Consider the following 20,153-nt stretch of genomic DNA (forward strand, 5'->3'; position numbering starts at 1 on the left):
TATCTGAACTACTTGGTTCCACTGAGTTGCAAGCAGTTCACCTGCAGAAGAGTCTCCAGAAAGCAGCATGTCTCCTTTGCTCTTTGGGGCTGGGCTGGTGGTTCTGAATCTAGTGACCTCTGCTAGGAGCCAGAAGACAGAACTAAGTGGCTTTGGGGACCAGCCACTCTTCCATGGAGCTGATCGATATGACTTTGCCATCATGATCCCTCCAGGAGGCATGGAATGCTTTTGGCAATTTGCCCGCCAGACTGGATACTTCTATTTCAGTTACGAGGTACTTGGGCTCCTCTGGCCATACTGGGCACTTTTTTCTCCCTTTTGTAAAGCGGGTCAGGTTTTAGACCAAAACAAGGTCTGGTTGTCATCAAGATGCTGTGATTCCCCACCTGTTAATAAAGTGGACCTGCAGTTACAGGGAAACTGGGTGGATGAATTCACCAGTGGGAGCTAAAACATATGGCTTGGCTTCTCAAATCGGGGGCTATGGAAGTATGCTCAAAGCCATGGAACAAACAGTATGCCTTTCCCTGGCGAGGTAATCACCACATTTACTCAGATTTGGGATAAGAGGGGAAAGAATACATTTTTAAGGTGATAACATGGCTTTTTTTTTTTTTTTTATCACATTTTACTTTTTAAAATAAAGCTTAGTGTTTATAGACAAAAACAAACAAACCAAAATAACCATGGATGTAAAATACAAAGTCAAAGGAAGAAGTCGTGAACTTTGGAGATTGATCCAGAGATTTCATAGAAAGCTAGGGGGTTGGGGAAGTAACATCTGCTGTCATGCCTTTAGGGGTAATTCCAGCGAATTAAAGAATCATGGGCTTAAGTTTTCTCTTTTCGGCAAATATCTTGAAGTTACCTGTTCATAGGTTAAGTACTTTTATCCATATTGTGGTCTTATACCACCCTGCCCAAGGATGGTAAGCTCAATATTAGAGAGTGTTCATTTCCTTTGTTCTTTATCTTAGAAACCTGTTAACTTTCTAACTTTTGTTTATATAGTAATAGACTATGTTGCTCTAACTCCACTCCACTGTAACTTAAAATTTATTTTGAATTAACTTATCAGAGCCTTTTCTTATCTCCAAATTTACATTAGAAAAGTAGCTACTAGTCAGCTCACTGTAGTCTGGACTAATCAAGATCCAGTTTGGGGATGAGTGTCCATCGAGTGCTTGCTGTAGGCATGGGCTGCCAAGCAGCAAACGTCCAAATCTGGGACAACACCAGGGAACTCAACAACCAAGCAAGTTCAGGCAAGAACTTTACAGCCAGAACTGTACTATTAACCAATCCACCCCGGCTGTGTGCTCTGAGACATGTCTTCCTCCTCAACAGGGGTGCTGTCGACATTTGGGGCAATTCTTTGTCCTGCTTTTCAATGTTTTTGACATTGTAGGATGTTCAGCACGGCTGTGCCTCTCCCCAGCACCATCACTGTGACAAATGAAAAATTCAATTCCAAACCCCAGAAGGGGGATGGGGCAGTACCATCCCAAAACCCCTGTGCTGATAATCATGGGATGTCGGTCTATTAATTAGCTGGCTTCTTAGTGATGTAACAGGGCTTTTCTGTTTCTCTAATATGTCTTGGCAGATTCAGCGGACACTGGGGATGGCACGTAATCGGCGTGTTGCTGCCACCGCACATACCCCACAGGGTTTCCTCATAGATACCTCCCAAGATGTTCGGGGCCAGATTAACTTCTCTACCAAAGAGACAGGTCTGTTTTCATCACCATGGCTATTATAATAATCACAGGTTTCTATGAAATTGAAGAAATAATAAAGTACAATAGGGGTGGTGAAACATTAGGAAAAACATTCAGCTTTCAACATCAAAAACCACAGTGTTCCTGGAGATGTCCAAGGACATCAAGTGGCAATCCACTGGCAGTTTAGGGGGCAGGGTCTCCAGGTGACTATTATAACTCTAGGATCCAGAAGCTCAATTTTATCTCATCATCTCCAACTGATTGATCATATTCTGGGAAAGTGGCCAAAACAGAGAGATTCATTTATAATACAGAATTCTAATTGATAAATTTATTACAGACTAGCCTTTCCTTCCAGACATAAGAATAATCGAGCCAGTTACTAAAAGCGGATTCAGAACAGAAGGAAATGCACAGACATGTGAAATATCCACACTCTACAACAAAGCACTTTTCTAACCAGAAATTCCTATAGCCAGATCAAGCTTCTCCCACCTAGGACGGCACCAGTCTTAACTGTGCTCTTTACTAGCCAGGTGCACTAAAAAAGACTTTCTCAACAGGGGTATCAGACAATCCTTCACTGTGTAGCGCAGGATATTTATTAAGCATTATAGGATATTTAGCATCTTTGGCTTTCCAATCACTTTGACTTTCAAAAACTGCCCCACCTTTCTAATCCCACCACCACTGGCTCCTCCACATGCCCCCTCCCCATACACACACAAAGGGCGGTGACCCTGAGAACCAGCACCAGTAAACACCCTAAACCATCAGTCTTGTACAAACCACCTTGCAGGCAATTACTCCAGCAGGATAGTTTCTTTCATTCACATGCATCAATTTTTCTCCAGTTTCAAATACAAGATGGTACTTGTAGCTCTAGTGGTGTACAAGGAGTAAACATCATGTGCTTAATTTCAACTCATTTTGTTGAGCAGGAGTTCCTTAATAAGAGACGTGGAAATTCTGGGTTGGAAAAGGAGAAAACATTGTTTTCTATCCAGTATAGAACTGAATTTATTGATATCTGGCAAAGTATAATAAATCCGAGGATACTTGAAAAAAATTCATGGAAAAATGAAATTAAAAGGTAATACAACTTTTTCCATGAACTTTTTGAAGACGCCTCATAATATTTAGTAAAATAAGTTTCATGTAAGAGCAGTGTCTTCCATGTCCTAAGTAAAAAGAAGGTGCTATAGTAGCAATTTTAAAATTATACAACAGGTATCTCTAGGGGATCCTTAACAAAGGGTGGGAGACAAAGACTTGGTAATGATCTAGGAATTCCTACAGGTTTTTACCAGCTTTGTCTAAAAAATCAGCAAAATCACTTTGGTACTGTGCAAGTATACCTCAACTTTGGAGTCTTCTATGAGGAGCCTGAGCTGGACCACAAACAGAATGAGAGAAAACAGCTGAATGATACTCTGGATGCAATTGAGGTAATGGAGTGTTTTGTGGGAGAGAAACACCTATGGAAACTGATTCTTAATTTGGAGGGAGATTAAAATTATGGGAGTAACACCATTTGAATGAGGGCTCATTAGGTAAAAACCAAACAGGCAAGGGGATTTGAATCCTTTAATAAATTTTTATGACTTGGAGCTCTTGAAATTCCTCACTTGTCTTATACCAAGGGTTGGCGAACTATAGCTCATAGGCCAAATCTAGCTCACTGCCTATTTTTTTTAATTGAGATATAATTCATACACAGTTCCCCATCTTCAAGGGTACAATTCAATGGTTTTTAATATGTTCGCAATTGTCATGCAAGCATCACCAGCATCTGATTCCAGAACAGTTTCATCACCCCCTAAAGAAACCCTGTACCCATTAGTCACTCTCCATTCTCCCATGATCCCCCATCCCTGGCAATCACTGTTCTACTTTGTTTAATAGATTTACCCATTCTGTACATTTCATATAAATGGAATCATACAATGTGTGGCCTTTTGTGGCTGGCTTTTCACTTAGCATGTTTTTATGGTTCATCGACATTGAAGCATGTGTCAGTACTTTATTCCTTTTTATGGCTGAATGATATTCTATTGTATGGATATACATTTTATTTATCCATTCATCAGCTGATGGAAATTTGGGTTGTTTTCACCTTTGGCTATCATAATGCTATGAACATTTGCATACAAGTTTGTATGTTAATATGTTCTCTCTGTACACCTACAAGGGGAATTGCTGGGTCATATGGTAACTCTATTTAACTTTGTGAGAAGCTGCCAGACTGTTTTCCACAGTGGCTAAGCCATTTTACACTCCCACCTTGGAAGGAAAAATTGAAAAAAGATGGGACAAAATCAAGTTTGCTTGCATGTAAAAATAGGAGTTGGTAGTGCTTTTTTTTTTTTTTAAAGATGACCGGTAAGGGGATCTTAACTCTTGACTTGGTGTTGTCAGCACCACACTCTCCCAAGTGAGCTAACCGGCCATCCCTATATAGGGATCTGAACCCGTGGCCTTGGTGTTATCAGCACCGCACTCTCCTAAGTGAGCCATGGGCCAGCCCTTAGAGTGCCTTTTTGTAGTTGAAAATATTTAATTTTCAGAGATGTCACCCTTGAAATTACAAATAAGCAGTATATTCATACACCAGCAGGGTATGAAGTGGTGTCTTGTGGTTTTGAGTTGCACTTCCCTAGTGATTAATGACATTGAACATTTTTTCATGTGGCTACTGGCCATTTGTATATCTTCTTTGGAGAAATGTCTATTCAAATCCTCTGCCCACTTTAAAATTAGGTTTTTTGTGGGGTTTTTTTTGGTGGCTGGCTGCTATGGGGGTCCAAACCTATGGTCTTGGTGTTACCAGCACCACACTCTCCCAAGTGAGCTAACAGGCCAGCCCTGCATTGTCTTTTTATTGAGTTGTGAGTTTTATTTACATATTTTGGATGTAAGTCCCTTATCAGGTATTTGATTTGCAGATATTTTCTCCCATTCTGTGGAGTGGTTCCACTTTCTTGATAGTCTCCTTGATGCACAAAAGCTCGCTGCCTGTTTCTGTAAATGGAAGTTTTATTGGAAGACAGCCCATGCTCATTTGATAATTACATATTGTCTATGGCTGCTTTTTTGCTACAATGGCAGAGTTCAGTAGTTGCAAGAGACGAATAGCCTGCAAAGCCTAAAATATTATCTGGCCCTTTAATTAAAAGTCTGCAGGCTCTTGTCTTACACCATATACAGAAAAGAGCATATACAACATCACCTGGAAGGATAATGACATGCAGAGTACACGTCTAAAATCTAGATCTTCTGGAAAAGCTCTCTAGTTTGAGAACTAAAGTTTTTCATTATACTAATTAACAGCAAGGTCCAAGGTTCAATCCCTGCACTGGCCAGCTGCCAAAAAATAATAACAAAGCTTTTCATTATAAAAAAAAAAAGTTTAGACTTTTCCGTATACAACAAAACTATAACAGTATTACATATCTTAAAATCATGAGTAAATTACTCGACTTCCAGATAAGTTATTGCTGGTGGGAGATTTATCACTTTATCTTCTCTCCCATAGGAGAGTACGCGAAAGGTGCAGAACAATATTTTTCACGTATGGCGATACTACAACTTTGCCCGGATGAGGAAAAGGGCCGACTTTTTCCTTCTTCAATCAAACTATAACTATGTGAAATGGTGGTCAACAGCCCAGAGTGTTGTTATTGTTCTTTCTGGGATCTTGCAGCTGTATTTCTTGAAGCGTCTCTTCAATGTTCCAACAACTACAGACACTAAGAAGCCAAGATGCTAAGCCAGGATGACTGTAGTTACACTGGCTCTTTCTGGGGCAGCGGCTTTGTCAAAGCTTTGGCCAAATCAGCTTTGTAAAGTTATTGGAAAAAATCAATTTCTGTTGTTAATGTTTTGTCTATTGCATTCATCAACAAAGGCAAATGGAAATAAAATAATAACAATGTAAAAGTTCTGAGGTTGGCTATGTCTAAAGTATGTATTAAATGCTACTACCATCAAAACACTGTTCACCATATAGCAGTCCCTTAACCTTCACTGAGTATACTTAAAGGTTAACAGAAAACTTTGGAAGGAAGAAGAGCTGAAAAAAATGGGACAAAATCAAGTTTGCTTGTATGTAAAAACAGGAGTTGGTAGAATGCCTTTTTGTAGTTGAAAATGTTTTATTTTTAGAGATGTCACCTTTGGAATGAAAAATAAGCAGTATATTCATTAAAGAAATTATTTTACAATACAGGTAGTTTTAAAATGTTCTGTCTATAAAATGTTATTTTTTAAAAAATATCTAATTCTAGAAGTAATTTTGGGAGACACGGGGAAGGACAAAGGAGCTGAATTATTATTTTAGGGTCTCTGATTAGTGCTTTGTGTCTAGTCCAGTCAGGTAAGTACAGATTCATAAAATAAATTATGTTTTATGAAATCAAGGTGATGAAAAATACATTTCAGCTTGGGATCATCCCATCCAAGATCAAAAAACAGCTTGTAAAAAACAAACTAATTTAATCAAATTAAACTCATAGTATATTCAAAATAAAAATAACTCAACATTTATTCAACAGCTCTCATTTGCCAGGCACTGTGCTACATGCTTTACAATCATGATTTCTAATTCTACAAGCCATTCTTAGGTAGATAGGTAAAGCTGTGTTTTAGTTTTGTGTTTTTTTAAACAGAAGAAAAAGAAACTTATTAAAGTTGAATGACTCATCCAAGGCCATATAGCAGGTAGGCAGAACTGGAGTTTGAATACAAGTTTTTCTTCCACACCACATAGCACTTACTGTACAGAAAAGTAGCTGAATAAATTGCTCTTATTGTGTTAGCCAAACTTCATTTGTAAAATCCCAGATGTGACCTATTATTCTAATATGGTAATATCTATCTTTCATGATATTAATAACAGATAAAAATCCGTTGTGTTCTTATTACAAGTTTGGAAAACAAAGTGTTATCACAGATAACAATAATAAGTTATTCTTGTCCTCAGTTCCAATGATTTAGAACCTGTTACTCAGAACAAGAAGCCCTCTGATTCAAATATGAGAGTATTCTATTTAGTCACAAACACAAAGATCTGAAACCCCATTTTTGAGCCATTTCTGTATAATAAGAATCCAGCCTGCATTTGTCAGTGACAGAGAGAATATTAAACTAAGAAGTCCCTGAAGAGGTCCCAGTGTTGACAAAACTCAACATAATGGTGGAGTCTATGCAGACACAAAACAAAACTAGGCCCTTGCACACAGCCAAAAGTCCTTGTGATGACTTTGTTTTAAGTCAACGTCTCTTCATGCCGCACATATTCCCCAATGTCCGCCTGATGAAATACCACAATCGCCATGGGGTCTACTTTCCTGCAGTCTTGTGTAGACTTTGCTGCCACCCCAAAACCCTGGGATTCAAAAGAAGAGACACCAATTCACTCAAGTTATTCAATAAGCCCATATTGGTGGCTGGAAATAACAAAGATGAAAAAAAAAAAAACACAGTTCTTGTCTTTTAGGAATTCAAAAGTTGCTGAGAATTTAGTCTCTCAAGCACACAGACTGGAAATAAATCCTTCTTGAATAAAAAGTTACTTGATTTTTAACAGCTACCATCTCTACTCACCAAAGGGACATCTGCCATGGAGTACACCACCACTCCCTGGTACTGAGAAGTATTTTCAGTGATTCGACCGAGACCTGATTTCAACACATGGTTCCCATACAGAAAGGACTGCTCTGCTCCAGGCTTTATCCACACTTTATACTGTAAGAAATGGAAAAATCCAAGAGATACAAAAACACTAATACTTACACTCTTGCAGACAAGCTAGCCGCACAATCTGCGATTAATTTATTGAAAGAATTTTAAGGAAGCGACAGAGAGATGCATATTTCCCTCAAATTGTTCATCCCCTGAACAGAACCGTACCAGGAAGTTCTTTCCTCAACTCTACAAACAACTTCTGCCGTGGACAGTCTAACAGCTCTTTTTCTGGACTCTATTATCCTCATCACAGCCACTTACTTGCTTTTTGATCCTGAGCTGGGTCCGCAGAGGCTTTTCTACTTTGCTGGAGATAGCTACTACACTGCCGCACAGTACTCCTCCTCCTAGCTCTCACTGTGCCCAAGCAGCAAGACCTACAAACATCTCCATGTGCTGGCACTTACCCAGCACTGGCAGGGACTCCATGGAAAAGAGCTGCCCAGTAATCTGCGTTCTGATGTGACCCTAATCCTTGACTTCACCCCCAGTGGCAAACCAGAAACCACCCCACAAACCTTGGCATAGGGTGCAAGGTAATCTAGAGCTGTGATGTGCAACCGGAACTTGTGGGTTTTAGTGAATTTTCCGAAGCAGGTCCCCAGTGACACCAGCTTGTCCCCGGAGATATTGGCGGCCAGCTTCAGAATCTTCTCACTAAAGGGGTAAGGGGAGGAAGGTGTCGGACCGAGGGAGGCTGGTGGAACCCAGGACACCACCCCGGGTCCATGCTGTCCGCCCGGCCCCGCCTCACCTCACGTAGTATACTCGGTCGTTGTGCAGCCTAAAACAGTAAGTGCCATCGGGCCTATCGACCAGCAGCTGAAGATTCTCCCCGATGCTAAAGGCAAAAAGATGACTGGAGGCTGCGACCGAACGGACTCGTCCCGGCGCCGCGCTGCCCCACTCCACGACCACGCCCCTCCCTACCACACACATTCCCTCGTCCGCCCCGCGCGCTCCTACTATTTCGCGATCTTCTCAAACATTACGCGGGTCTCCTCTTCAGTCAAAGGCCGCATTTTCACGCCAGGTTGGAACAACAGATCCTCGTGCCTCGGTAGCCGGAAACGGAAGTCGGCCGTCAGCCGCTCCCTGGCAACTCCAAAGCTGCCTCTCTAGCCCCGTTCCGCGCGTTCCTCACGCTACCGCCCCCTAGCCTGGAGGACTGCCGGGAGATCAAGCAGGACGGACAAGAAACCATAGAGACAGGAAATAGGCACGTGTTGCTTCCGGTCCAGGGTTCGAAGCCAGCGCCCTCGTCGTTACGGAGAGGAAGTGATGCGTCTGCCGGGAAGATGGCGGCGACGGCGACTATCTCGTCCTCAACCACGGCTTCGGCCACGGCGACAGTGACGGCAGCTGCCCTTGGGGAGGTGGAGGATGAAGGGCTCCTAGCATCGCTGTTCCGGGACCGCTTTCCTGAGGCCCAGTGGCGGGAACGGCCCGATGTGGGTCGCTACCTCCGGGAGTTGAGCGGCTCGGGGCTGGAGAGGCTGCGGCGCGAGCCCGAGCGCCTGGCTGAGGAGCGGGCGCAGCTGCTGCAGCAGACGCGCGACTTGGCCTTCGCCAACTACAAGACTTTCATCCGCGGCGCCGAGTGCACCGAACGCATCCACCGCCTCTTTGGCGACGTGGAGGCGTCGCTCGGCTGCCTGCTCGACCGCTTGCCCAGCTTCCAGCAGAGCTGCAGGTGCGGCGGGCCTGGGGCTAAAGGGGCTTGTGAATGCAATAGCTGACATTTGCGGTGATATTATGTGAGAGAAGTAGCTGACGTTTACATAGCGCTTATCATGTGTCAGGCTTTCCGCTGAGCGCTTTGTTAATCCATTTAAACTTCACAACAACCTTTGAGGTAGGTACTCTTATTCCCATTTTACATATGAGGAAGTTGAGACACAGGTTGGTGACTTGTCCAAGGACAGCTAGAAAAATTTCGAAATCAGAATTGGAACCCAGGAGCATATCCTTCCCATGTATGGCTTATGTGAGCACTAAATAAAGAGTATCCATGAAAAGCGCTTATCATTGGGTCTGATATAGTTAACACCCCGTAAATGTCAGTTTAATATATGTGCATATTTATGTAGTTATATATACGAGGGTACTCAAAAAAGTTCGTGTAAAATTAGAATTAAAAGACAACGATCTTTCCGTGAACTTTTTGAAGTATCCTTACATATACAACAGCTCGGACTAGAGGTCATCTGCTTTAAAACTTTCATTGATAAGAAGCTGACAAATCTTTCCATTTGGGGGCACCAAAGATTATCTGTAAGTCCCCCCTTTTTGAACCATATTTCGTCTCTCTAGAGCCTTAATCCATTATCTCTATCCTTAGTCCTGCCTTCTAGCCCTTCATGATTAAAGTTTAATTTTTTTTTTTTTTTTTTTTTTTGAGCCTCTGGATATTTGGCAACAACTTTTGTACCCTTGCATGCTTCAGAAAGGGGACTTGATAAAGTAGTTCTGTGCAAAAACAGACAAGAAATGTAACACGTAGACCTATAGCAGGGACTAAGGTTGAGTGATAGCATAGGAGAAGATTAAGACCTGAGGGAACTTGGGGTTGGGTTGTGGCTTCTAGGCTAGGTAGTGCTTTATTATGAAAATCTTAATAGCTGTTATTAAAGAAACATTTTACTCTGTGTCTCTTTTACTGACATATTTACTCTGTTAGGTTCTGCATTAAGTGCTTCACAGACATCTCATTTAATTCTCACCTCTTATCAATGAGGAAACAGTTTCAGAAAGGCTAACTACATTAGCTAGTAAGTAGCACAGCTAGTAAGTGGCAGATCTGGATTCAGAGCTGTCAGTTTTATTGGTTGTGTGATCTTGGACAAGTTGTTTAACCTCTCTAGGACTAAAAGTTTTCTCAAGAGTAATAGCACTTACCTCGTAAGTTTGGTTTGAGGGTTAAATCAGATAAACCATCCAGCCCAGTGCCCAGTAATAGTAAGTGTTTGGCAACTGTAGCTAAAGTCTGGGTGCAGAGCAGTGAGGGACTAACATTCTCCTGATTGTTACTAGGAACTTTGTGAAGGAGGCCGAGGAGATCAGCTCCAACCGCCGGATGAACACTCTGACTCTAAATCGGCACACGGAAATCCTGGAAATCCTGGAGATTCCTCAGCTGATGGACACCTGTGTGCGGAACAGCTATTATGAAGAGGCCCTGGAGCTTGCAGCCTATGTACGCCGACTGGAAAGGAAATACTCCTCCATCCCTGTCATCCAGGTATCCAAATTTTGCCCAGAGAGGACTCAAACTGATATTCTCGTAATCATTAATTCTCTGGTCATGACTAAACGTTTAGGCAGAAACCCCTGCATGTTTCACATGAGTTTTTGCCAGCCAGGCAGGCTGGAACATGAAACATTCATTCATTCACTTATTCAAAGATAGTATTAATCATGTGCCAGGCACTGGTCTAGGTGCTGGGGATATGGTGTAAACAAAGCAGATAAGGCCCTGGCTCTCGTGAAGCTTACATTCTAGTGGGAAGTATAATAATTGATAAAGAAATGAATAAATAATATGATCATTTCAGATAGTCGTAATGTGTCTAAAGAAAATCAGAAGGCTGGCCCGTGGCTCACTCGGTAGAGTGCGGTGCTGATAACACCAAGGCCACAGGTTCGGATCCTATATAGGGATGGCCGGTTTGCTCACTGGCTGAGCGTGGTGCTGACAACACCAAGCCAAGGGTTGAGATCCCCTTACCGGTCATCTTTTTTAAAAAAAAAAGAAAAGAAAATCAGAGAATGGGGCAGAGGAGGACTAGGGTGGGTTACTTTAGGTAGGTTGGTCAGGAAAAGCCTTTCTAGAAGTGACGTTTAAGCTGAGACCTAAATGATGAGAAGGAGTCAGCTATACAAAGACTGGGTAGAGAACAAACCAGGAATTGGGAAGAACAAGTATGAGAGCTGAGGTGGGAACAAGTGTTTAAGGGATACAAAGACAGCCAGTGTGACTGGACTGTAGTGAGCAGTGGGACAGGATTAGGAAGCAGATGAAGATGGAGAATGAGGCAGGGCCTCTAGGCCATGGTGAGTAGTTGGAATTTTATTGATGGTAATGGGAATTCATTGGAGGATTTTAAGCATTTTAGGAGGAGAGTTACCCAACCAGATCTTTGCTGGTGACCTGCAAGCCTGAGCTTTAGGAAATGTACTTCATGTGTCAGGAAAGCCATGGGGATGTTGGTCTGCAATATTTAGGGCTAGTGGAATGGGTTCCAGAGAGTGTCTTTCCTAGCATGGTATGACTCACTCTGTATTGTCAGGGCATTGTGAACGAAGTGCGCCAGTCTATGCAGCTGATGCTGAGCCAGCTGATCCAGCAACTGAGGACCAGCATCCAGCTCCCTGCCTGCCTCCGTGTCATTGGCTACCTGCGGCGCATGGACATTTTCACTGAGGCCGAGCTGAGGGTGAAGTTTCTTCAGGCCCGGGATGCTTGGCTCCGTTCCATCCTGACTGCCATTCCTAATGATGATCCCTATTTCCATATCACAAAAACCATTGAGGCCTGCCGTGTCCATCTCTTCGATATCATCACCCAGTACCGTGCCATCTTCTCAGATGATGACCCACTGCTGCCCCCTGTCATGGGTGAGCACACCGTGAACAAGAGTGCCATCTTCCATGGCTGGGTGCTGCAGAAAGTCTCACAGTTCCTGCAGGTGCTGGAGACCGACCTTTTCCAGGGGATAGGCAGCCGCCTAGACTCTCTGCTGGGCCAGTGCATGTACTTTGGGCTGTCCTTCAGCCGGGTGGGGGCTGATTTCCGGGGCCAGTTGGCTCCCGTTTTCCAGCGGGTAGCCATCAGAACTTTCCAGAAAGCAGTTCAGCAAGCAATGGAGAAATTCCAGGATGAAATGAACTCTTACACCCTCATGTCAGCTCCAGCCATCCTGAGCAGCAGTACTGTGCCTGCTGCTGTGCCAGCCACTCAGCCAGGGACCCTGCAGCCACCAATGGTGCTCTTAGACTTCCCACCCCTTGCCTGTTTCCTCAACAATATTCTGGTTGCCTTCAACGATCTGCGCCTCTGCTGCCCTGTGGCTTTGGCACAGGACGTGACTGGGACCTTGGAGGAAGCCCTTGTCAAAGTGAGTGCATTCTGTTGGCTTTCTTTTTTTTTTTTCTTCTTTTTTCCCAATTTTAATTTTTATTGAATCAAAATTGATTATACATATTTTTGGGATACAACATTGAGATATGTTGATCAAATCAATATTACTAGCATGTATATTGTTACAAATTATAATTATTCTTTATGCCCCTTGTCCAATCTCTCCTCATCCCCCTCTCTCCCCGCTTCCCCCTCTAATCACCCTAGATTTCTTCTCTCCTTCTGAAAGAATAATGGTTACTCTGTTGATTTGCTGTCCAAATGATCTGTCCATTGCTGAGAGGTGTGATCAGGTCCCCCAATACTATCACAGAGCAGATGTCTCTTCCGTCAGTATGAAATGGGCTCTGTGGAGACAGACATCCTCCTCCTTTCTTTATCTCTGCTGGTGACTCTCCTTGTGTCAACTCACTGCAGTGGCTGGCGGACCATCTGCATGGTGGTTGTGGCATCTAGCTGCCTTGTCAGCAGCCATGGTTATTGTGGTAGCTATGGTGGGCCACCCACATGGAGGAGATGTGTCTAGCCTGCATTGTGGTGCTGGCAGTGTGCCTGGTTGTCTGATCCCCAGTTCCATGCCCTGGGTCGCCAAGTGGGTCCCAAGGCACTGGCACAGTGTGCCTGGTTGTGGGAGGGAGGTCCAGTCCCCTTCTCCATGCCCTGGATCCCTGAGTGGCCCCCAAGTCACTGGCACTGTGTGCCTGATTGTGGGAGTGGAGTCCGGTCCCCTTCTCCATGACTCAGGTCCTTCGGCAGACCCTGAGGTGCTGGTGTGGTGTGCCTGGTTGTGGGAAGGAGGTCCGGTCCCCTTCTCCATGCCTTGGGCCCCCAGGTGGGGCCCTGAGGCACTGTCACAGCATGCCTGTATGTGGGAGCGGGGTCTGGTCCTTGGCTCCAATCCTCAGGTTCCCAGGTGGGAACCCGAGGTGCTGGTGGTATAAGTGGTTGTGGGACCCTGGCTCCATGCCTTATGTCCCCTGGTGGGCCCCAAGGCATTAATGGTGTGCCTGGGCCAGAACTAAGTTTTTGTCCTTTGCTTTCTTCTAAAACAGGGGAACTTCCTGTGGGAATCAGTACTTGAGCTGTGTGGTTGAGCTAAATTGCCGCTTTGCTGCTGTTTCCCTAGGAAAGACTTTTTGTGCAGCTCAGGGTTTAATGGTTGACCTTACAGGTACTTCCGGCTCTCCAGAGACCCGGTGCACCTGGGTTGTGTAGAAACTCTGGTCTGAGCCTGAATCTTTTCATCAAACTGCACCCCATGCAATTCTGCATTCCCGACCAGTCTCCTTTGAGCGGTCCTGTGCTGATTGGGGGGCGGATTGGCTGTCCTTGCTGTGTCCCAGTGTTCCCCGGGTGAGCCCGTCTCCCCCACCACCCGTGCTCCAAACACTTCCCATGGGACGGGCCATGCACCAGTCTCTTGTGATGACCCACCGGCCTCTGAGTGGCTCCCCTTTTTCAGCTGTTCTGGCTTCTCACTCCTGTGTGGGTCCACGGGAACCCTGTTAGTGGTCTTGCTGTCCTAGGAGCCACCAAAGTCCTCTTCTTCCCTGCCGCCTCCAAGTATTCCATCTAAAGGGCACAGCTGTGGCTTCTGCTGGCTTCTGCTCCATGTGCTCCAGCATTAAAGCGGACATGGCCTGAAACGCTGAGAGCAGTTTTTTCTTTCTCTCTTTGTGGTTTCTCCCGCCTTCATGAGTTCCATAGGTCTCTCCTCCTCTTCACCTGAGCTCTAGTGGCCCCAGCTTGGTTGATGTTACATTTTCATAGTTGTAAATTCATAGATTTGTGGGAGTGACGCTGGGGACCGTCTATTCCGCCATCTTGACCAGAAGTCCTGTTGGCTTTCTACTACCCTGGGCCTACTTTGGTAACAGGCTTGTAGTAAACCAGTCCATATGACAATGGTGCCTGCTGACTTGGAGAGGTTTAGAGTGGTTTTAGAGGTTTCTCTGGTTGAGAATCTCTGGTTAGTTCCCCCTTCATGGGACCTAGAACAATCCCTGAAGGGGCTTACCTGCAGTAAAGATTCAATAATGTATTTGTTTTCTGTTTTTGCATAACAAGTCCCCACAAATTTAGCAACTTACAACACATTTATTATCTCCTAGTTTCTGAGGGTCAGGAGTCCAGGTGCTGCAAAACTCGGTCCTCTGCTCACAAGGTTGCAGTCAAAGTGTAAGCCAGGCTGCAGTCTCATGTGTAGCTCAGCACTCCCTCTCAAGCTCACTCGGGTTGGCAGTTGCGGGACTGCGGCCCTAAGCTCCTAGGGCTTTTGTACCCTCTACAGGCAGCTCACAGTATGGCTGTTTGCTTCCTCAAGGCCAGAAGGAGATCATCTCTCCTGCTTACATCTCTTAACTTTTAAGTTTCCTCTTTTAAAAGGTTCATCTGATTAGGTCATACCCACCCAGGATAATCACCATTTTCATTAATTCATAGTCAACTGATTAGGGACTTTAATTACATCTGCAAAATCCTTCACCTTTGCCATATTCTATTGGTTAGAAGTAAATCTCAGGCTGGCTGTTTAGCTCAGTTGGTTGGAGCGCAGCCTTATAACCCCAAGGTCATGGGTTTGATCTCCATACTGGCCAGCTGCCAAGGGAAAAAAAAAAAATAGTGCAAATCTCAGATTGAGAGAGGATTATACAAAAGAGTGGATACTGAGGGTAGGAACCACAAGAGCCTAATGTAAGTGATAGTGATAATATCCTAGTATGGTGCACAGTTTTTACATATTTGGGGGGGGGTGTTTGGTGCTGGCTGGTATAGGGACTTTTACACATTTAAATCATTGGATATTGGGATGCTTCTTATAATTAATGGCTGTCAGCCAGCTGGCAACTGTGACTTATATAAAATCTTTCTGTTGATGTCCTTCTGTAAGAGCAAGAAAGCAAGGGCATCGAAGCTTTTTAGAGGCAATGAAATTCAGATAATAGTAATCAGCAAACATTTATATAGCACTTTCACCATGCCAGGTAGCGTTCATCACACTTTACACATATTAAGACTTGATCCTTACAGTCCTTTGAGGTAGGTCCTCTTATTGGCCCTACTTTATGGATAAGAAACTGAGTCACAGAGTGCTTAACTAATTATTTGGAAGTCACAGAACCAAATGCACAGCTGGGACTTGAACCAGTAAGTCCAGCACCAGAGTCTGTTACTGTGACTGTAATGGACAGCGAGGCTGTTCTGTTGTTTATGGAACCTCTTTTCTAGCTTTTTCTTTTTTATACTTCTCTACCACTTCTAGTTTTCTGGAGCCTCAAAGGCCTTACTCAGTAGAAACCTTTTATAGTTTTGCTTCATTTTTCTGGATCCTACAGTTTTGGTCCATCCCCCATGGGAGTCAAGAACCATGTATTCACTGTATAATTTCATTATGTTTCTCCACTGAAACTGGAAACTATGCCAGAAATAAAACAAGTTGGGTTAGAAATACATCAGTGAAGTGACATAACTGTGGAAATTGACCACAGTTCTGAGTTTAAACAAGATGTAAGATCATACACTATTTGGAATGATTTTCTTCATGAAAACTTGACAGCTGCATGTTTCTGCTTAGTTTCACACACTGCCAGTGGTGATAACCTGCCCCAGTGATTGATGGTGTCCTTGTCTTTTAGGTAACCAAAATAATCCTGGCCTTTCATCGTGCAGAAGAGGCCGCCTTCAGCAGTGGGGAGCAAGAGCTCTTTGTCCAGTTCTGCACTGTCTTCCTGGAAGACCTTGTCCCTTATTTAAATCGCTGTCTCCAAGTCCTTTTTCCACCAGCTCAGATAGCACAGACTTTAGGTAAGAGAAAGAAGATTTTTTAAACTGTTTTACTGATATGTAATTCACATACTAAATAATTCACCCATTTGTTTGTCAGTGTTTTTTAGTAAATGTACAGAGGTGTGCAACCATTACCACCATCAAATTTTAGAACATTTCCATCACCCCAAAAAGATCCCTCATGCTCATTTGTAGTCATTCCTCAATTGCACCCTTAGTCCCTGGCAACCTACTCTCTCTTGCTATAGATTTGCTTTTTGGAGACATATCATATAAATGGAATCATACAATATGTGGTTATATCTGGCTAAGTAAAAGAAGCCAGTCATAAATGAACCACATATTGTGTGATTCCATTTATATGAAGTGTTCAGAGAAGGGGTTTTTAAATATTTTGTCCAATTTGCTTTCACTTCTGTGTCCTCTGATGTTGGTAGTGGGGGTTGGGGAAGGCACAAATTCCCGAAGGGCAGTGGGTCAGGGATCACATTCACTTAGAGTGGTTGCTTTCCACTTTGGCCCCAGCTTTTCCCTTGGGTCTGTCACAGGGAAGCCCGTGCTCACTGAGAGGTGCTTACTGAGGTTCTCTGGCTCAGAGCTCCACCCAGTCCACTGGTGCTGCTCCAGATTACCAGCATTACAGTGTGGCTTCCCGTCCCATATAACACAGACGGTTTTTTCTGCATTGAAATATAATTATAATTGTGTATGTTCCTTCCTCTTAAGTGGTTTTTTTTTTTTTTTTTTTTTTTTTTTTTCTGTGACTTCTATATTTGAATTTTTTTGTAATGTTTTTTCCATTTCACTTTTCCTACCGTCTGGATCAGGCATTCCACCCACTCAGCTCTCCAAGTACGGAAACCTTGGGCATGTGAACATGAGCGTTATCCAGGAGCCTCTCGCCTTTATCCTGCCAAAGAAAGAGATGGTCTTTCCTCTGGATGAAAAGGAGCTGGTACCTGAGCTCAGAGCTCCAGCACCGGAGCTTGCCGACGAGGAGCCAAGCCTCGAGCTTGCCACTGCAGCTCACCCTGAGGGTGGGCAAGAGGAGGCAGAATCCAGGGAGCCGCTGCAGGGGCAGCCGGCCAGTGTGAGCCCTTAGCCAGTGTGCCAGCGCCCAGAATGGGGTGCAGTACCTACTGCGCGGGCGGCCAGGGCTCCCAGGCAGCGTCTGCGGGGGACAGAGTCGCTGCCGGTGCTGGGGCCAGGGCCCTCGCCCAGGAATGCACAGGACAGACTCGTGGGAGGAAAATGAAAGGGGGAGTTTCCCGGTTGCTCTTGTACATGGGTGGAATTAAACAATAAAACCGACTGATGATCGCCGCCCGGCCGCTGTCCTCTCGCTGGCGGCTCTCCCGGAAGGCGCGCGGGGACTACACTTCCCGGCGTCCCCGGCGGCTACGGGGGCTGGCGGGGCAGGGCCGGGCTTCCGAGTTACCGCTGGGGCCCGCCATGGGTCGGCTGTGCGGCGGGCTGCTGCTGGGGCCGCGCCTGCAGAGGGCAGCGTTGGCAGGGCCTGGCGGCGCCCGGCCCTGCAGCTCCACGGCCTCCCCGGACGGCCTCGAGGGCCCGGCGCGCCGGCGCTCCTACTGGCAGTACGTGAAGCGACTGGTGCGAGGCGCGCCGGAGCCGCCGTACCCGCGCGTGTGCCAGGTCGGCGACCCTGTGCTGCGTACCGTGGCGGCCCCAGTGGAGCCGGCGCAGCTGGCGGGGCCCGAGCTGCAGCGGCTGGTGCGGCGGCTGGTGCAGGTGATGCGGCACCGGCGCTGCGTGGGCCTGAGCGCGCCGCAGCTGGGGGTGCCGCTGCAGGTGTTGGCCCTGGAGCTGCCCGAAGCGCTCTGCCGAGCCTGCGCGCCGCGCCTGCGCGCGCTCCGCCAGATGGAGCCCTTCCCCCTGCGCGTGTTCGTCAACCCCAGCCTGCGGGTGCTGGACGGCCGCCTGCTCACCTTCCCCGAGGGCTGCGAGAGCGTCGCCGGCTTCCTGGCCTGCGTGCCCCGCTTCCAGGCCGTGCAGATCTCAGGTGCGGGCGTCGGGGCCTTGGGGCGGCTGCTGAGCGCGTGCGTCTCTCCCCGCCTGTGGTGGGGCGGCCCCGGAGCGGCCGAATTCGTTTCCGCAAAGCGCGGGGGACAGCTCGGGCAGGGTGGCGGTGGTTGATCGCGGAGCCTCCGCAGGGACAAGGCAGGACCCGGGAGTGGACGGGACAGGCCTGACAGTTTGCGGTGGGGAAGGAGGCTCCGGTGAGCGCAGAGCCGCTCAGATGGGACATGGGTTGGGGAGGGCGACCTACTTCCGCTGTTACCTTACGCCCCAGCCTCTGCTTTATGCTCTCTTGCTCGCTGGCTGTCTCTCTCTCACACACACAAACTCTTCAGCTTTACTTAGATCTGGCACAACGGGCTTGGAGAAGTGGGACCCAGCTTTGCCCAGCCCAGGGTGATAAGCCATTCCCATTTTGTCAGACCACAGGATGTATTGCGGAATGTGGCTTTCCGCTGGGCTTGGGATTCTTGTTCCTCTTGAACAAACAAGCCACTTGGTCCAAGAGGGTCCGCAAGCCAGTGGTGTCCCTTTATTTTATATCATACCAAGCCAAAATACCTTTGTTGGGAATCGAAAGCCAACAGCGGTACTTCAGAAGTGGGAGAGTGTGCAGAGGGAAGCACTTTAACAAGGTCGTTTCTCATCTCAGCCCCATGGTGAGCCCAACGACCTGCTGCAGGTGCTGGCCCTGGAGTTCCCCCAGGCGAAGCGTCGGGAAGCAGGTTGAATACTTGGTAAGGGGCAGAGTTGAGGCATCTTTTCGTGGAAGGATGGGGGCGGCTATCTACATTTGCTCTCTGATGATCTTGTGGAGTGGGGAAGGAGGCTGAGATTGATGCAGTTCAGCACGTCCGCACCTCACCCAGGCTGTAACTTCCTTTGCAGGGCTGGACCCGAGAGGAGAGCAGGTGGTGTGGCAGGCGAGTGGGTGGGCGGCTCGCATCGTCCAGCACGAGATGGACCACTTGCAGGGCTGCCTGTTCATTGACAAGATGGACAGCAAGACGTTTACAAACGTCCACTGGATGGAGGTGAACGACTAAAGCTTTCCTGCTGGGGCCGAGGATTCTGAAAATCAAGATGCAGACATTTTGCCTTTGAGCTGGACCCGTCTTACTTGGCATCAACCTGGCATTGGCCCGGATTTGACAGAAACGGTGGACTGCCAAAGAATGTCAAACCAAGTTGGAGGAAGATGTTAGAAATGTTTGTCCCCAAATCGGCTGTGGATAAAATACTGCCTACAACTTGGGGAGAAAAATATCCCCCCTGAAGGAGTGGACATTTCCTGACCATTTTATATGCAGATAGGTGGGGCAAGTAAATTCACACTCAGTAGAAATGATTTTATATTTTATAATCCCAAAGCCAAGATTTGATAATAATGTAGTCCCAAATATCTGAAAACTGGTGTTAAAAATGAAGGTAAGGCTGTGGTTGACTGTCTTCACAGAGTTCTTATTTTTACAAAGGGCTTGTGTGCGTGTCCTTGATTTGCCTAGGACACCAGTTTGCTTGTGGAGGTAAAACACACGACAGAATGGTCCCAGTTCAAGAAAGTGTTTAACGGCAGTACTAACATAAGTACACATATTTTAATAGGTTCAGATATAGTTTAGGTCTCCACCTTTTGCCTTCCACTGTTAATAAACTTGGGGAAGATTTTGCTGCTGAGATCTCTTGAGCAGCTGGTTCTTGGCTCAGTCTTTGGGTGG

General features: G+C 46.0%; 3 protein-coding genes across 4 annotated transcripts; 2 read left to right on the plus strand and 1 right to left on the minus strand.

The window, feature by feature from the left end:
• The first annotated feature begins 67 nt into the window (after positions 1 to 67).
• TMED6 (transmembrane p24 trafficking protein 6) lies at positions 68 to 5,630 on the plus strand. The gene is made up of 4 exons (XM_063110294.1): positions 68 to 277; positions 1,610 to 1,736; positions 3,027 to 3,175; positions 5,263 to 5,630. The coding sequence occupies exons 1-4, from the start codon at positions 68 to 70 to the stop codon at positions 5,494 to 5,496; spliced, it is 720 nt and encodes a 239-aa protein (XP_062966364.1). The 3' UTR covers positions 5,497 to 5,630.
• A 231-nt stretch (positions 5,631 to 5,861) lies between these two features.
• NIP7 (nucleolar pre-rRNA processing protein NIP7) lies at positions 5,862 to 8,533 on the minus strand. The gene is made up of 5 exons (XM_063110296.1): positions 8,439 to 8,533; positions 8,227 to 8,313; positions 7,991 to 8,129; positions 7,332 to 7,472; positions 5,862 to 7,113 (listed from the first exon to the last, which is right to left on the minus strand). The coding sequence occupies exons 1-5, from the start codon at positions 8,492 to 8,494 to the stop codon at positions 6,994 to 6,996; spliced, it is 543 nt and encodes a 180-aa protein (XP_062966366.1). The 5' UTR covers positions 8,495 to 8,533; the 3' UTR covers positions 5,862 to 6,993.
• A 215-nt stretch (positions 8,534 to 8,748) lies between these two features.
• Positions 8,749 to 19,884, plus strand: COG8 (component of oligomeric golgi complex 8). Of its 2 annotated transcripts, XM_063110782.1 has the most exons (6): positions 8,749 to 9,165; positions 10,506 to 10,713; positions 11,762 to 12,589; positions 16,248 to 16,416; positions 17,226 to 17,402; positions 19,324 to 19,884. In XM_063110782.1, the coding sequence occupies exons 1-6, from the start codon at positions 8,771 to 8,773 to the stop codon at positions 19,479 to 19,481; spliced, it is 1,935 nt and encodes a 644-aa protein (XP_062966852.1). In that variant the 5' UTR covers positions 8,749 to 8,770; the 3' UTR covers positions 19,482 to 19,884. The 2 variants fall into 2 exon arrangements, with proteins under 2 accessions (XP_062966852.1, XP_062966851.1); XM_063110781.1 differs by lacking the exon at positions 19,324 to 19,884 and having other exon boundaries at positions 17,226 to 17,720.
• The last annotated feature ends 269 nt before the right edge of the window (positions 19,885 to 20,153 follow it).

This window comes from Cynocephalus volans, chromosome 10, assembly GCF_027409185.1.
Source record: "Cynocephalus volans isolate mCynVol1 chromosome 10, mCynVol1.pri, whole genome shotgun sequence".
Lineage (NCBI taxonomy): Eukaryota > Metazoa > Chordata > Mammalia > Dermoptera > Cynocephalidae > Cynocephalus > Cynocephalus volans.

Coding starts and splice junctions, on each gene's coding strand:
- TMED6 (XM_063110294.1), top strand. CDS start 68: ATGTCTCCTTTGCTCTTTGGGGCTGGGCTGGTGGTTCTGAATCTAGTG. Junction 278..1,609: donor ACTTCTATTTCAGTTACGAG/GTACTTGGGCTC, acceptor ATGTCTTGGCAG/ATTCAGCGGACACTGGGGAT. Junction 1,737..3,026: donor CTTCTCTACCAAAGAGACAG/GTCTGTTTTCAT, acceptor GAATTCCTACAG/GTTTTTACCAGCTTTGTCTA.
- NIP7 (XM_063110296.1), bottom strand. CDS start 8,494: ATGCGGCCTTTGACTGAAGAGGAGACCCGCGTAATGTTTGAGAAGATC. Junction 8,314..8,438: donor TTTGAGAAGATCGCGAAATA/GTAGGAGCGCGC, acceptor TTTTGCCTTTAG/CATCGGGGAGAATCTTCAGC. Junction 7,473..7,990: donor ACCTTGCACCCTATGCCAAG/GTTTGTGGGGTG, acceptor CATTTCTTACAG/TATAAAGTGTGGATAAAGCC.
- COG8 (XM_063110782.1), top strand. CDS start 8,771: ATGGCGGCGACGGCGACTATCTCGTCCTCAACCACGGCTTCGGCCACG. Junction 9,166..10,505: donor AGCTTCCAGCAGAGCTGCAG/GTGCGGCGGGCC, acceptor GATTGTTACTAG/GAACTTTGTGAAGGAGGCCG. Junction 12,590..16,247: donor TGGAGGAAGCCCTTGTCAAA/GTGAGTGCATTC, acceptor CTTGTCTTTTAG/GTAACCAAAATAATCCTGGC.